The sequence below is a fragment of the Rutidosis leptorrhynchoides genome, chromosome 5 (assembly GCF_046630445.1).
Source record: "Rutidosis leptorrhynchoides isolate AG116_Rl617_1_P2 chromosome 5, CSIRO_AGI_Rlap_v1, whole genome shotgun sequence".
NCBI lineage: Eukaryota > Viridiplantae > Streptophyta > Magnoliopsida > Asterales > Asteraceae > Rutidosis > Rutidosis leptorrhynchoides.
The window spans coordinates 254,372,266-254,386,518 of NC_092337.1; the positions used below are offsets into that span (position 1 = coordinate 254,372,266).

Consider the following 14,253-nt stretch of genomic DNA (forward strand, 5'->3'; position numbering starts at 1 on the left):
ATACTCTTAATTGTTTATTTGTGATTTTTGTTCTAGCCATGATTGGCTAAGCTTTTAATGTTTGTCTAGATTGAATATTTCGTATGTGTATAGATGATACTTTAATGTTTTATTGATTAATGCATGATAATTATGAGTTTTGATTAGGAACCATTCTTGTCGGTGTTGATTATTGTTACTAGGTTGATTAGTGATCTTGTTTGAACAAAGGGAACCCTGTTTCAATTTAGTACACTAGTTTTCAATTAAATTGTCTTAATCAATTGGGTGCTTACTGGACCAAGGGGGTAAACCGGGTAACAAGGATTAAACAAAATAGGGGTGAATTGTGTGGAGCGAACGCGTAACCAATTGAATCTTAATCTTGTAGTTAGTTAATTACTAAGTCACAAACGAAAGAGGTCTTTGGTGAAAGGGAACCCTAAGCCAATTAATCTAGGTTTGACGTGTTTGCTAAAAGAGAACTCTGGGTAAACCGACTTTATAGTTGCATGTATTGATAAATTAAACTGGTGCTTAATAAGAAATCATCCGACACTACGAATAGGAGATCTAGGCGAACATTCTTTTATCCATTGAATTCAAATATCTTTACTATTTGTTGAGTCAGCATTTATTTTTATAAACTTAAAAATACAAAAATATCGTCTTTTACTTTTAATCGATCTTTGATTTGGCTAATCGTTAAATAGCCACAAAACAAACTATCTCGTACTTTCGATTTTCATAGATTAACTTAGTTTATTTTATTAGTTACAATCTTAATTCTCACGTTTAAACTGTTCTTGAAACGATTTCGGAATTACCAATTTTATACTATTGCACGATCGGGTACACTGCCCGTTAGTGTGTAGTAATCTTTAAACTGGCATTTACCATTATCAAATTATATACTAGATTTCACACATCAGAGCTGGAAGCATGCGAGCGTAAAAAAAAACAAAAAAAAAAAAAAACAAAAAAAGGCAAAACTTCTTTAAATGCTCGAACTCCTAGTTCCCAAATTCATTTCATCAACCTCTCATTTCAACCTCTCTTATATTACTCCGTATCACTTATTTATTTATTTTATTTATTTATTTTATTATTAAGATTATTAATCTTATTATTATTAGTATTAGTATTAGTATTATTAGGAGTAATATTACTAGTAATATACATAAAATATTACGACAAGAGGTACGCGCGAGTTATTTCAAAACACATTTTATGAGCGGGATACGGCTAAGAAAATTATGGGTTATAGCTATGGAGGTTATAAGTATGGATCATGGGTATGCTCGTGAGGTCAATTTGGAATTTATCGTCTCCGTTGCGTCTACGTACATTTCCTGCAATATTGAATCTCAATATTGATACATGAGTACTCGTAAATAAATTTTTACATAATAATAGTGTATCCCTGACTAGTGCTAGAGTATATAGGATTATGCATGCTTGTACTTTTGATATTGCCCTTAGCTAGGTTATGGTGAATCTTAAATTAGTTACACCTGCGGTAGAGATAAGGTATAAGATATGCATGTCGTTGGAAAACTAGCGAAAAATTAAGAACTTTTCATTTAGATATCGAATGGTTTCGATGAACGGATTAGAAGTTATAATCAATTGAATTTTTTGTATTATTATTAAAAATGATTATTATTATCGTTGTTACTATCGTCGTCCTAATTTTTATTTAATTATTATTATTATTATTATTATTATTATTATTATTATCATTATCTATAAAAAGTATTATCATTAAAAATTGTTATTTTTATTATTATTTCTATCGTTATTATCATTAAAGTTATAATTAGCATTATCATTAATATATTCATAATATTTATTATCATTAGTATTATTATGATTAAAACTTATATTAGTAACACTTAATTATTATGATTACTAATATTATCATTAACATGAAAACGATATAAAAGACGATTAAAAGCTATTAAATGAATCAATTAAGAAATAATGAGTATGAGTATCATGATAAAATTTAAATATTGTAAGATAATGTAATGATTTAGATAAAATTATAGTTCTTATTATTTTTTATCATTACTATTATTATTAAAAGTATCGTTATATTAAAACTATCATTTTAACAAAAATTACCATTTTAATAGAAATGTCATTGTTACTATAAAATATCATTATTATTATCATTTTAAATAGAATTATTATTTTAAAAGATAATATTAAAAAGTATCATAAATATTAATTTTATCATAATTAGAATTATCATTTTATTTTAGTAATTATAAATATTGATATTTTAATTAATAGAATAATAATAATTATTATTAAAAAATAATGCAACTTTTACTTACTATTATTATAGATATTATTTTATCAAATACATATGAGATACAAACATATTTTTACTACGTGTAATAAAATTTCTTTAATAATACCTATCATATTATCTTTATGATATTAAATGAACTTTATAAATTTTATTACTTAAGATATATAAAAATATATTTTTTTATAAAGTCTTATTTATTAATAAATGAATTATATTATTTACTCTAATAAATCTTTTAAAGATATTTAAAAAAATATAAAACGACGATATTTAAACTATATATTAATCATGTATAGATTTTGGAAATCATTTTGAGTCAAATTGACTTTTGTTGACTTTTGCATATTAGTCTCGAGCATTAGGATTGCGGTACACTATGACTTGACTTAAAATATTAAGACAAATATTGACCAACATATAAATACATAATTAATTTAGGTTCGTGAATCCTAGGCCAACCCTACTTTTGTTCAATGACGTCATATGTATTTTTACTACAAAATACAGTATGGTGAGTTTCATTTGCCTTTTTTACCCTTTATATTTTTGGGCTGAGAATACATGCGCAATTTTTATAAATGTTTTACGAAATAGACACAAGTAATCGAAACTACATTATATGGTTGAATGATCGAAGCCGAATATGCCCCTTTTTACTTGGTAACCTAAGAATTAGTAAACCATTCTACTAATTGACGCGAATCCTAAAGATAGATCTATTGGGCCTAACGAACCCCATCCAAAGTACCAGATGCTTTAGTACTTCGATGTTGTTTTTATCATGTCCGAAGGATTTCCCGGAATGATAGGGGATATTCTTATATGCATCTTATTAATGTCGGTTACCAGGTGTTCAATCCATATGAATGATATTTTTGTCTCTATGCATGGGACGTATATTTATGAGAACTGGAAATGAAATTCTTGTGGTCTATTAAAATGATGGAAATGATTATTTATGTTAAACTAATGAACTCACCAACCTTTTGGTTGACACTTGAAAGCATGTTTATTCTCAGGTATTAAAGAAATCTTCCGCTGTGCATTTGCTCATCTTGGAGATATTACTTGGAGTCATTCATGACATATTTAAAAAGACGTTGCATTCGAGTCGTTGAGTTCATCAAGATTATTATTAATTCAATTATAGTTAGATATATTATGAAATGGTATGCATGCCATCAACTTTCGATGTAATGAAAGATTGTCTTTTCAAAAGCGAATGCAATGTTTGTAAAATGTATCATATAGAGGTCAAGTACCTCGCGATGTAATCAACTGTTGTGAATCGTTTATAATCGATATGGACTTCGTCCGGATGGACTAGGACGGGTCTCTACAACATGGGCTGCTAAGAGCTGATCATTGGAGTGTATATACCAATAGTACATACATCTAAAAGCTGTGTATTGTACAAGTACGAATACGGGTGCATACGAGTAGAATTGTTGATGAAACTGAACGAGTATGTAATTGTAAGAATTTTTGTTAAGTAGAAGTATTTTGATAAGTGTCTTGAAGTCTTTTAAAAGTGTATGAATACATATTAAAACACTACATGTATATACATTTTAACTGAGTCGTTAAGTCATCATTAGTCGTTACATGTAAATGTTGTTTTGAAACCTTTAGGTTAACGATCTTGTTAAATGTTGTTAACCCATTGTTTATTATATCTAAAGAGATGTTAAATTATTACATTATTATGATATTATGATATATTAATATATCTTATTATGATATATATATATACAGCTAAATGTTGTTACAACGATAATCGTTACATATATGTCTCGTTTTGAAATCATTAAGTTAGTAGTCTTGTTTTTACATATGTAGTTCATTGTTAATACACTTAATGTCATGTTTACTTATCATTTATCATGATTAAACATAGTGTATCAATATCTTAATATGATTCATATGTATTTAGTAAGATGTTGTTATAACGATAATCGTTATATATATCGTTTCGAGTTTCTTAATTCAATAAACTCAATTTTATGTATATAACTCATTGTTAAAATACCGAATGAGATACTTACTTATCATAATATCATGTTAACTATATATATAATCATATATATGTCATCATATAGTTTTTACAAGTTTTAACGTTCGTGAATCACCGGTCAACTTGGGTGGTCAATTGTCTATATGAAACCTATTTCAATTAATCACGTCTTAACAAGTTTGTCTTAACAAGTTTGATTGCTTAACATGTTGGAAACACTTAATCATGTAATTATCAAATTTAATTAATATAAATAAACATGGAAAACTTTGGGTCATTACAGTAGATGCCTGTTTTGATGTTTGTGCAGGCGTTCGTTGACCTGTAAATGCCGGAAAATTCGGCTTTGAACCTTTGTTGCCCGCCATTGATCTTAATTAGATGAATAACCTAAAATTGACCGATTAGTATAAACAAAAAACATTTTATGTATAATACAGGATGGCGCCAAATGATCAAGCATATTTTCACGAGGTCAAGGTGATCTTACGCTTGAGTACATAATAGGGTTTAAGGACTAATAACATTCGGACATCTGACACTTAGTCGTGGATAACCCACACCGGTATCGTTTCCATTCCGACAGGGTGGCCGATTTGAGAGTCCACCAATAACCTAGCATACGAGGTTGAGTGGCCCAAAGACATGAAGGTTTTATAGTTCAAGACATACCTGAAAGTCTTTAAGAACGTATGAAGCTTTGTTCGTACGATGAAGATATGTATGATGTTGTTATGTATGAGTAAACGAATGTCTTCTTAGGGTTTATAAGCTATGTATTTATAGGCTCACGAATTAGGGTTTTGATAGAATCCTTTCCCTAATTAAATGCGATCTCTTCCCAACTAACTTTCGCTATTTAAGGAAAAGGATCCGAATTGATTATACCGTACATTCTTCTAGAATGTACTAGATCCTTACGCAAGTATACGAAACTTACATTTAATGGTATAGGCGCATAGAGCGAGACTATACCCGTGCCATACGTTTATATGACATTTATTGTGCGGTTCGAGGCTTTAGATGTGTAATCCGCATGGTCATGCGGATATGCGTATCATTAATACTCTTAGTAATTCTTCACCAGTAAGTACTGGAAATGTGTATGAACCATTCTCGTTAACCTTTGAAATTCTGTATGGTCCTTCCCATCGTGGTCCTACTTTTCTAACTTTCTCTTGTCGACTTGCTTCATTATTTCGTAGGACCAAAACTCCCTTAAGTTAACATGTCTTACTCATTTATTATAATATTTTGCCATTTTCTTCTTTTTATCTACTTGATGTATGGCTGCCATGATACTTCGCTCTTTTAATAAATATCGGCAGAATAGGGGAATTTTCCTCGATATTGAATGTCAAAATTCGTTGTGCTGGTACACTTATTTGTGATGGGATGACTGCTGAAATCGACTAAGAAGTCACGTTTTTACCACTGATATCTGGTCCTAAAACATTAAAGTTATAAACTTTATCGCCAAATTAAGCGTTTATTTTCTTTATTTGATAGATCAAGTGATTACGAGGATTATTCCAGAAGAATCGAAGAAAAACGGGCTTAAAACAATGAATCTAGAGCAAAAACGATGAAATACAAGTTACGACTCCAAAATCCAAGGTACGATCCCGGAAATCAGCAAAAACGGCCAAGGAATGAAGTCATGCGACCAGGTTCACACGGCTGGCCAACTAGTTACATGGCTTGCCAATATGCCAGTCACACAGCTAGTGTGCCTGGGCAAAGTAGGCACACGGCTGCTGTACACGGCCAAGGCACACGGCTTTACCACAATGTACACACTGCCTGCTCATGAGTCTATTAGTATAAATAGGCCTACTTGTTGTCCATTTCAACACACTTCTCAATTTTCTCTCTTAATAGAAAAATTTTCTCTCTCTAGCTTTCTCTTACTAGAAAGCTAGATACTTTCAAAGACTTCTCACATCCGTGCGAGAAATTCGGTACCCGGAGGTGAACGTTAAAGATTGTACTATGAGTGTTCTAGAAAATTTCATGTTTGTAATAGTCAGAACCTTGTCTGTATACGTTGAACGTCTTCCTTAATTTAAATGATATGTTTGATTATCTTTAAATTGCTTTTATCTTATGCTTTGGTCTATATGTTATAATCGTTATACATGTTTATATTTATCTAAAACTTGTGCTAATGTTATGCTAAAACCTTGTCGGGTTTAGAAGTCTAATTTACATACCACCCTTTCCAATTACACACGTGACTATAACCTGGTGTTAGGGCCTGATTAATCCTAGAATACAGGGTAAGTAGTTATATTTGCTTAACGTTACCACAAGAGTTAGTACCTACGTATAGATTGTAACATCTCTGTCAAAAAAAGCTTCCTGATTAAAGGTTGTGATTAGGATAGATGCTATAGTAAATAGTGAATGTTGGTCTATCTAAAAGCAAGATTCGAGTCAAAAGCAAGATCTTTTAAATGTTGTAAGATGATCTGGGGTTGAGTAATTGATCGGAAAGGAGAGATTTATTATCCAATTAGTAGTCCCTTAGAATATCGAAGATTTCACATCTCTTAAATGTTGAGGCGTAGCTAAAGTATTAAGTGGAAGATTTGGATGGAAGTTATACGAACTAAGATTAAAAAAAGTCAACACCTTTCTTGAGTATACTACTTTGTTCATGAGCCTAGGATATCATCCAAAAAGGTCATTTAAATCTACAAAGATTAACGTTGGGAGTGAGTATACTTGTATTGGCCAGAATCTTTAATGCCTAGATCATTAGTGACAAGTCGTAAAGGGTTACTTCGGATTGCTTGACGTCTAGTGTTTATCTTAGGAAGTGAGACTTTGTCTACAAATTACCCTCAGCTCTGGATATTGCATATCTTTACTTTAATTTATTCCCTATATTTATATATCTACATATCTTAATTTACCCTACTTGTGTTAAGGGTTATCTATTAGATATACTTTAATACCACGTTATCGGCAAACTTACAAAAATACGAATCCAGGTTAAACTTATCACTTACTCGTTATAAGAAAGAGGCAAGTAGGTGATTTATAGCTAGGAACCCCAGCTAATTATAAATAAATAAAACCCCAGATTCCCTCTAACTAACCTCGATAGACGGCTGGCGACCTAACGACACCGCTACAAAATAAACCGTCTGTTTTGGCCACATCAACTGTTTCTGCACCATACACCAAACTAAATGGTGTCTCCCTAGTTCTTTTATTTTATGTTGTTCGATGTGCCCACAATACATTTGCCAAATCTCCAACCCATATGGTTTGACTTAAGCCAAATCTTGCTTTAATTCCATCAATGATTTCCTTATTGGCACCTCTACTTGTGCATTTTCCAATAGATGAGCTACTGATGTAACAGTTTGCCTTATGTCCAATTCCTCACACCAACTCTTAAAAGGTTTTCATCAAACTACTTTCCATTATCACTGAAAATTTCATTGGGTAAGCCATATGTGCATACGATGTCATTCCATACGAATTTCTTGATGTTACTTCCCGTAATAATTACTAATGGCTTTGCTTTAGCCCACTTTTTTAAAAATTCATTTGCCACGACTAAAAATTTAGTTCTCCCTTCTCCTCTTGGAAATGGTCCTACAAAATGGCCAAGCTGATGAAATTAGAATAAGATCATATTTCAGAAGATTGTGTACAGATGAATGTCATTGACATATTTCACTTATTCTAATCCTCTGAGCTGTATCTCTATACATTGATTTCCAGTAATAACCGTGCCACATGATTTTCGCTACAGTTGTTCTGTATCCTGAATGTTGTGCGCATGATCCTTCATGCATTTCTTGAATGACATTTGTTGCTTGTTTTGGGCCTAAAAATCTCAAATTTGGCCCAAGAAATGACTTTCTATACAGTACTCTGCTCTCCAATACATACATAGGTGCATTTATCTTCACCCTTTTTGCTTTCTTTTGACCTGTTGGCCGCGTTCTTTCTTGCAAATACTTGATGTACGGGGTCATCCAACACGGTTCATCTTCTTCAACCCTCTCCACTATCATTCTCTAATCTATTGACTTCACATGTAACTCATCTACTAACACTTTCTTGCCCAAATGTTCAAAATTTAATGTGGCCAAATTACTCAACACATCTGCCTTTTTATTTTTGTTTCTTTGTATAACCTCCAGACTTTCAAATTGCTTTGATGTCATTTCTACAAGACTTAAATACTTTTTCATAGATGCATCTTTTGCTCCGAATGCTCCGTTTACTTGTTTTGCCATAATTTGTGAATCAACATATGCTCGTATGTTTCTTATTCCTATCTCCACATCTATGCGCAGACCGGACAAGAGTGCATCTTACTCTGCCTCAATATTTGATGCATAAAAAATAAATTTTAATGCATAAGCATGCTCTTCTCCATCTGAATTTTTCAAAACCAAAGCGGCTCCTATTCCTTCTACGCTAGACGCACCATCAGTGTGTAACTCCCACGCCTGATCATTCTTCACACGTTCTTTAAATTTTTCAAAATTTCAAATATTTCACTTGTTTCCAAAAGAAAATTTTTCAATATATTTGTCCCTTGACAACAATTCTTTGTGCAAAATTGATTTCATATTCTCTCAACTCTACTGCCCATTTTGCTAGCCGTCCTAATGATTCTGGACGTTTTAAGATTTGCTTGATTGGTTGATCTGTATATACAAGTATTAGATGTCCCTAAAAATACCGTCTTAGAAGCCTAGCTGTATGGACCACAGCATATACCAATTTTTCGATTGAAGGATAATTGGCTTCACTCTGCTGAAAAATCTTACTTACAAAGTAGATTGGCATTTATGTACTATTGCATTCTGCAATTAATACAGAACTTATCGCTTCTGCGGACTCTGCCATCTAAAAAATAAACGTTTCTCCTACCATTGCTGCTGTTAACGTTGGGAGTTCTTTTAGCAACTTTTTTACTTTTTAAAAAGCATCTTCGGCCCCTGTCATCCATTTAAAATCTTTTTATTTAAACAACTCTTCAACACCTTCATAAATGGTAAAGACCTTTCTACTGCTTTTGACAAAAATCTTTTTAGTGTCGCCAATCTTCCATTTAAACTTTGAACTTCCTTTTTTATCTTTGGTGATACTATTTCTTCAATTTCCTGAGTTTTCTTGGAATTTTCTTTTATCCCTCTGTTTGTGATCATATGTCCTAAAAATTTCCCTTCTTCTACTCTAAAAGTACATTTCTTTGGATTTAACTTCATATTAATCTTCTGTAACAAGCTGAACGTTTCTAAAATGTCATTAATCATGGACTCTTGTGTATTGCTTTTGATAATGTATCATATATATATATATATATATGCTTCAACATTTCTACCAATTTGATCTCTAAGCATCATGTCTATGACTCGTTAATACGTGGCTCCATCTAAAAGGCATTTTTGTGTAGAAAACATCCCTTCCATCTTATGAAAAACTGTTTTATCCTCATCTTTAGCTACCATTAGAATTTAATGTTGTACGCATCTAAAAAATATTTATAACGAAACCCAGCTAAAGACACTACTTTCCAATCTATCTCAGGTAAAGGATAATTATTCTTTGGACAAGCTTTATTGTTATCTATGAAATCTACACACATTCTCCACGAAATGTTTGGCTTTTTTTTTACCATCACTGGATTTGCCACCCAAGTCTGATATTTCACTTCTCTTAGAATGTCTGCTTCTACTAGTTTCTGAACTTCTTCTTGCTTCATTTTGGGGCCATACCTCTTCTCTTTTGACACACGGGAGGTATGTTTGGATTAATATTTAACTTATGCTCAGCTACCTCTCTTGATACACCAGTCATATCAGATATTTTCCATGCAAATACTTCTACATTTGGTACCAAAATACTGCAAAGTTTTTCTTAATTTCCTTTGTTAACGTGTTTCCAATTATATTTTTTGCTTTGGAAATGAAGGATTTGGCGACACTTATCCATCTTCATGTATTATAGGTTTGATTATCGTATGATTAACTTGCGCACACTCGATTGGTCTTCTTTTTATTGCATATAAGTTGCTATTCTTGCAGGTGTAGGAACTTCATCATCCCGTGCATCGTTGATATTATAGCTCCAAACTTCATCATTGTTGGCAGACCAAGTACGACATTGTATCGTGAGCTTGCCTTTAAAACTAAAACTCTATGTTTGCAAATCTCTTATAACGGTGTTTTTCCCAAAATAATTTCTAAAGTTATAACTTCCTTCTGAACAAGAAGGTTCACACATAAAACTTGCTAATGGTACCAAAGATTTTTTATCATTCTTTTCAATCGTTCAGGAAATTGCACAAAGCAATACTCATACATAATGTCTGCTCCTGCTCCTATATCCGTGTAAATTCCTCCCACAAAACAATTTGATATTCATTCTTCAATAACAAATGAAGCGTCTGATGGTTTATATTGAATATTAATGGAAATATTATTAACTGATTTTTTCATTCTTCTAAAACTTCGGCCTTCCTGCGTTGTCCGGCTCCCCACCTATATATCATATTTGTTTCACTGGGATTATCTCTCATCCTTTGTTTTCTTCATTTAACTCGCTGATGTGGTTCATTAAACCGGATGGCGCCATATATTGATACTCATTTCTAGCTAGCGGCTTTAAAGTATCCGTACAAAACTAGAACTACCTAGTGTGATGAGGTAGATTGCCGATTGATGTTTTTCCTTGGGACGGATTCCTGCAGACCGGTTCACGGCCAGAATGCCGTAGGGTAACTTTATCAATCTCGTGGAGCCAAAGTGTGAGTTGGTCCATCTAGCGCTATGCCTCTAAGTGTATATGTTCTAGAGTGAGAAAGTACTATGTGAGAGAGAAAGTGTGTTCTTTGTCATAAGTCCAGTTATCTGTAAAATGATGACCCATGTGACCTATTTATAGGCTAGAATACTCCGTGATATTCGAAGACACGTGTTATGCTGCTATTGATTGATTTATGCGAGATTTACGTAACCGACTTTATGCTAAATAGTGATGTGGCATGTGTGCTGCTCACGTGCTTACTTAAGGGTTTAAGCATAGAAAGCTGCCTTCAGGGCTTACGCAAAACGCTAGACGGTCTAATATGTAATTTATATATTGTTTTGACAGAACACGTTGAACGGGTAATTATTAAAAAAATGCTTGTAACACCTTTTTTATGTGTTCTGAACATTTTTTCCGTATAGAAATTTTGTTTTTATGCGTGCAAATCATGGGATAAACCATTACTTAACAATTTTACTCAAGTAAATTACATACTAGGATTACATTGAAGGTGGATAATGATTGATTAAATGTTTTTACATAATTATTTCTTTTTGAGAAATAAGAAGCTCCGTATAAATATAAGCATTTATAAAAAATTATGTACGATGTGACCTAGTAAATTGAAAGAAAAAGATCAGGATAAAAAAATTACTTCAATTCAATTAATTTGTGAATGTTATATAGAGGAATATTCAAATGAATTCAACTTTTAAATTAAAATCTAAGGGAGCAATTAAAGTACGACATTTGGCGCGATAATCAAATGTGATTGAAAAAAAAATCGAAATTTTTTTATCGAAATTTTTTTTTCAATTTTTTTTTCAATTTTTTTTATTCACATGTCATTGGATCTGAGATGCATTAAATCACATGTAATTCTACATGTCAATCACATGTGATTGTTAAACTTAATCACATGTGATTTTACATGTCAGATTCAATCACATGTGATTGCAAAAAAAAAAATATATTGAAAAACAAAATTTGGAATCTTTTTTTCAATCACATGTAATTAGATTTGACATGCAGAATCACATGTGATTGGATTTTACAATCACATGCGATTGGATTTTACATGCTCAATTTTAAAACAAAAAATAATAAAAAAAATTATTCGGAAATTTTTTTTCTAAAAGTAAAAATTTTTGAAATTTTTTTTTCAATCACATGTGATTATTTTTTTGGGTAAAGGGTTACCCCGGTAAATATTATTAAAAAATAATAAAAGAATGAGTACAATGAGAGTTCAATGTTGTAAGCGCGCCTTACAACCAAACAGCAAACCAACTAGACTAAACATAAATTATGCAAAATCTAGACCCCACTACCAAAACAAGATTATGTTATCTCACTTTCCAACACTCCTTCATTACTCAAACAAAGGCAGAATTCCGAAACTTGATAGACAATAACTTCATTCGAACTGTTGAGAAGATAACTTCATGGAGCTGGTCCACCGAACGAGCCTTTTGGCCATATAACCGGTTGTTTCTTTCCTGCCACACGTAGTAAACCAAGGCACCAAAAACGAGTTTAGCAACAACACCACGAGCAACATTGCGGTTCGCATAAGGGATTAGAATTTCCCGAAGATTTTTCCAATCGCTACTCCAGTTTGCAACCGCAACCACATGCGTGAACTTCTCGCATAATTGTTTCGAAACGGGGCAATCAAAAAATAAATGATCATGCGAGTCAGGTTGAGACTTACACAAGGCACTCGTCAAATTCACATTCAATTGTAAATTTCATTCCCATACCTTTAATTTATCCTGGGTTTTCAACCGTTCTCCCATAAGAAGCCAAACAATAAACGCGTGTTGGGGAATGCATTGGCTATACCAAATCACGCTACACCACGGGATCGTAGGAGCATGGGGACGAATTGTATCCCATACCACACTAACTGAAAAATCTATCCAATTACAACTACAATCTCGCCATTGAACTATATCAGATTGATCCGTAAGAATGGGAGGCGCAACATCTTGGATAGAATTAAATTCCGTATACCACGTACTCGGCCATGTCAAATCAGAACCATGCATTACATCACACACCTTCTCATTTAAATTGTACCCTTCACGAACAATGTTCCGACGAGAAACAATTTCTACAATAGTACAGTGAGGGTGCCAACGATCAAACCAAGCATTAGTGGTAGTCCCATTACTAATCTTATGAACAACATGTATATGAATAATGTCTCTAATATTAAGCATTTTCCGCCAACTCCAACTAGCATCATTAGGCATCACCACATCCCAAAAATCACGATTAGCCAAACGGTAAGTGTGCACCCGCTTTGTAACATCCCAAATTAATTAAGGTATTATTTTATATAATTTAATTATTAAGTATTTGGATGGTATGATTTAATTTAAATAAATGGTTAATAGTTAATGTTTGTTAGTTAAGTTGGAAGGGACTAGAGATGAAAAGTTAGAATTAAGGACCTCCCTCATTATAGTTTTGGTGGGGAGGGTAGAAAGTGCAATTTTAGCAAAGTTGATTTAATAAAAGAAGAAAAAAATGCAGAATTTTTATTTAAGATTGCAAAAAAAAATACAGAAACTAGTGTGTGTTGTGTGTGTGTGTGTCGATACAAGTAAGGAGAGGAAGAAGGATTCATCAATTGAAGAATTGTGTTCATGCAATTAAAAATTTATGAAATCTAAGGCATTCTAATCACTCTAGCAAGCTTTAATTCTTCAAATTTCTCTTCTTTGTGCACAATTAGGGTTCTTGAATCCTTAGAAACAAGGTATGAACTTCTATGTCTTAGTATCACTAATATTGGGTGTTTGTGATGAATTTCTAGCTTAAAGGTTGTTGTTTGTTGAAATTGTGCACACTTATATGATTGAAAACGAATTTGTTAGTGATTTTGGAAGTAAGTTCATGTATGAACTTGCATTGTGAATGTATGGTATGAATATGGTGAATTTGATGATGTTTTAGCCTAGAATCAAGTTATGCACACTAGGTGTTTGATGAAATGTCTCAATGAAATGTTTATGTGTTTTAGTTGAAATTTATGAAGAAGAAAGTTTATACATGAATTGTTGTTATTGTTATAAGTAATGAAATTTGGAGTAATTAGGGGGTTAAGTCAATGTGTAAGTATATGAATGTGTAGAAAGCTTGTGAAAGT

The 14,253-nt window shown here is 32.3% G+C and overlaps 2 protein-coding genes across 2 annotated transcripts; both read right to left on the reverse strand.

Annotated features, from left to right (window-relative positions):
* Positions 1-7,990: 7,990 nt before the first annotated feature.
* LOC139849345 (uncharacterized) lies at positions 7,991-8,347 on the reverse strand. The gene has a single exon (XM_071839005.1). It carries the CDS (start codon positions 8,345-8,347, stop codon positions 7,991-7,993), a length of 357 nt encoding a protein of 118 aa, XP_071695106.1.
* A 4,125-nt stretch (positions 8,348-12,472) lies between these two features.
* LOC139849346 (uncharacterized) lies at positions 12,473-13,354 on the reverse strand. The gene is made up of 2 exons (XM_071839006.1): positions 12,860-13,354; positions 12,473-12,739 (listed from the first exon to the last, which is right to left on the reverse strand). The coding sequence occupies exons 1-2, from the start codon at positions 13,352-13,354 to the stop codon at positions 12,473-12,475; spliced, it is 762 nt and encodes a 253-aa protein (XP_071695107.1).
* Positions 13,355-14,253: the final 899 nt, after the last annotated feature.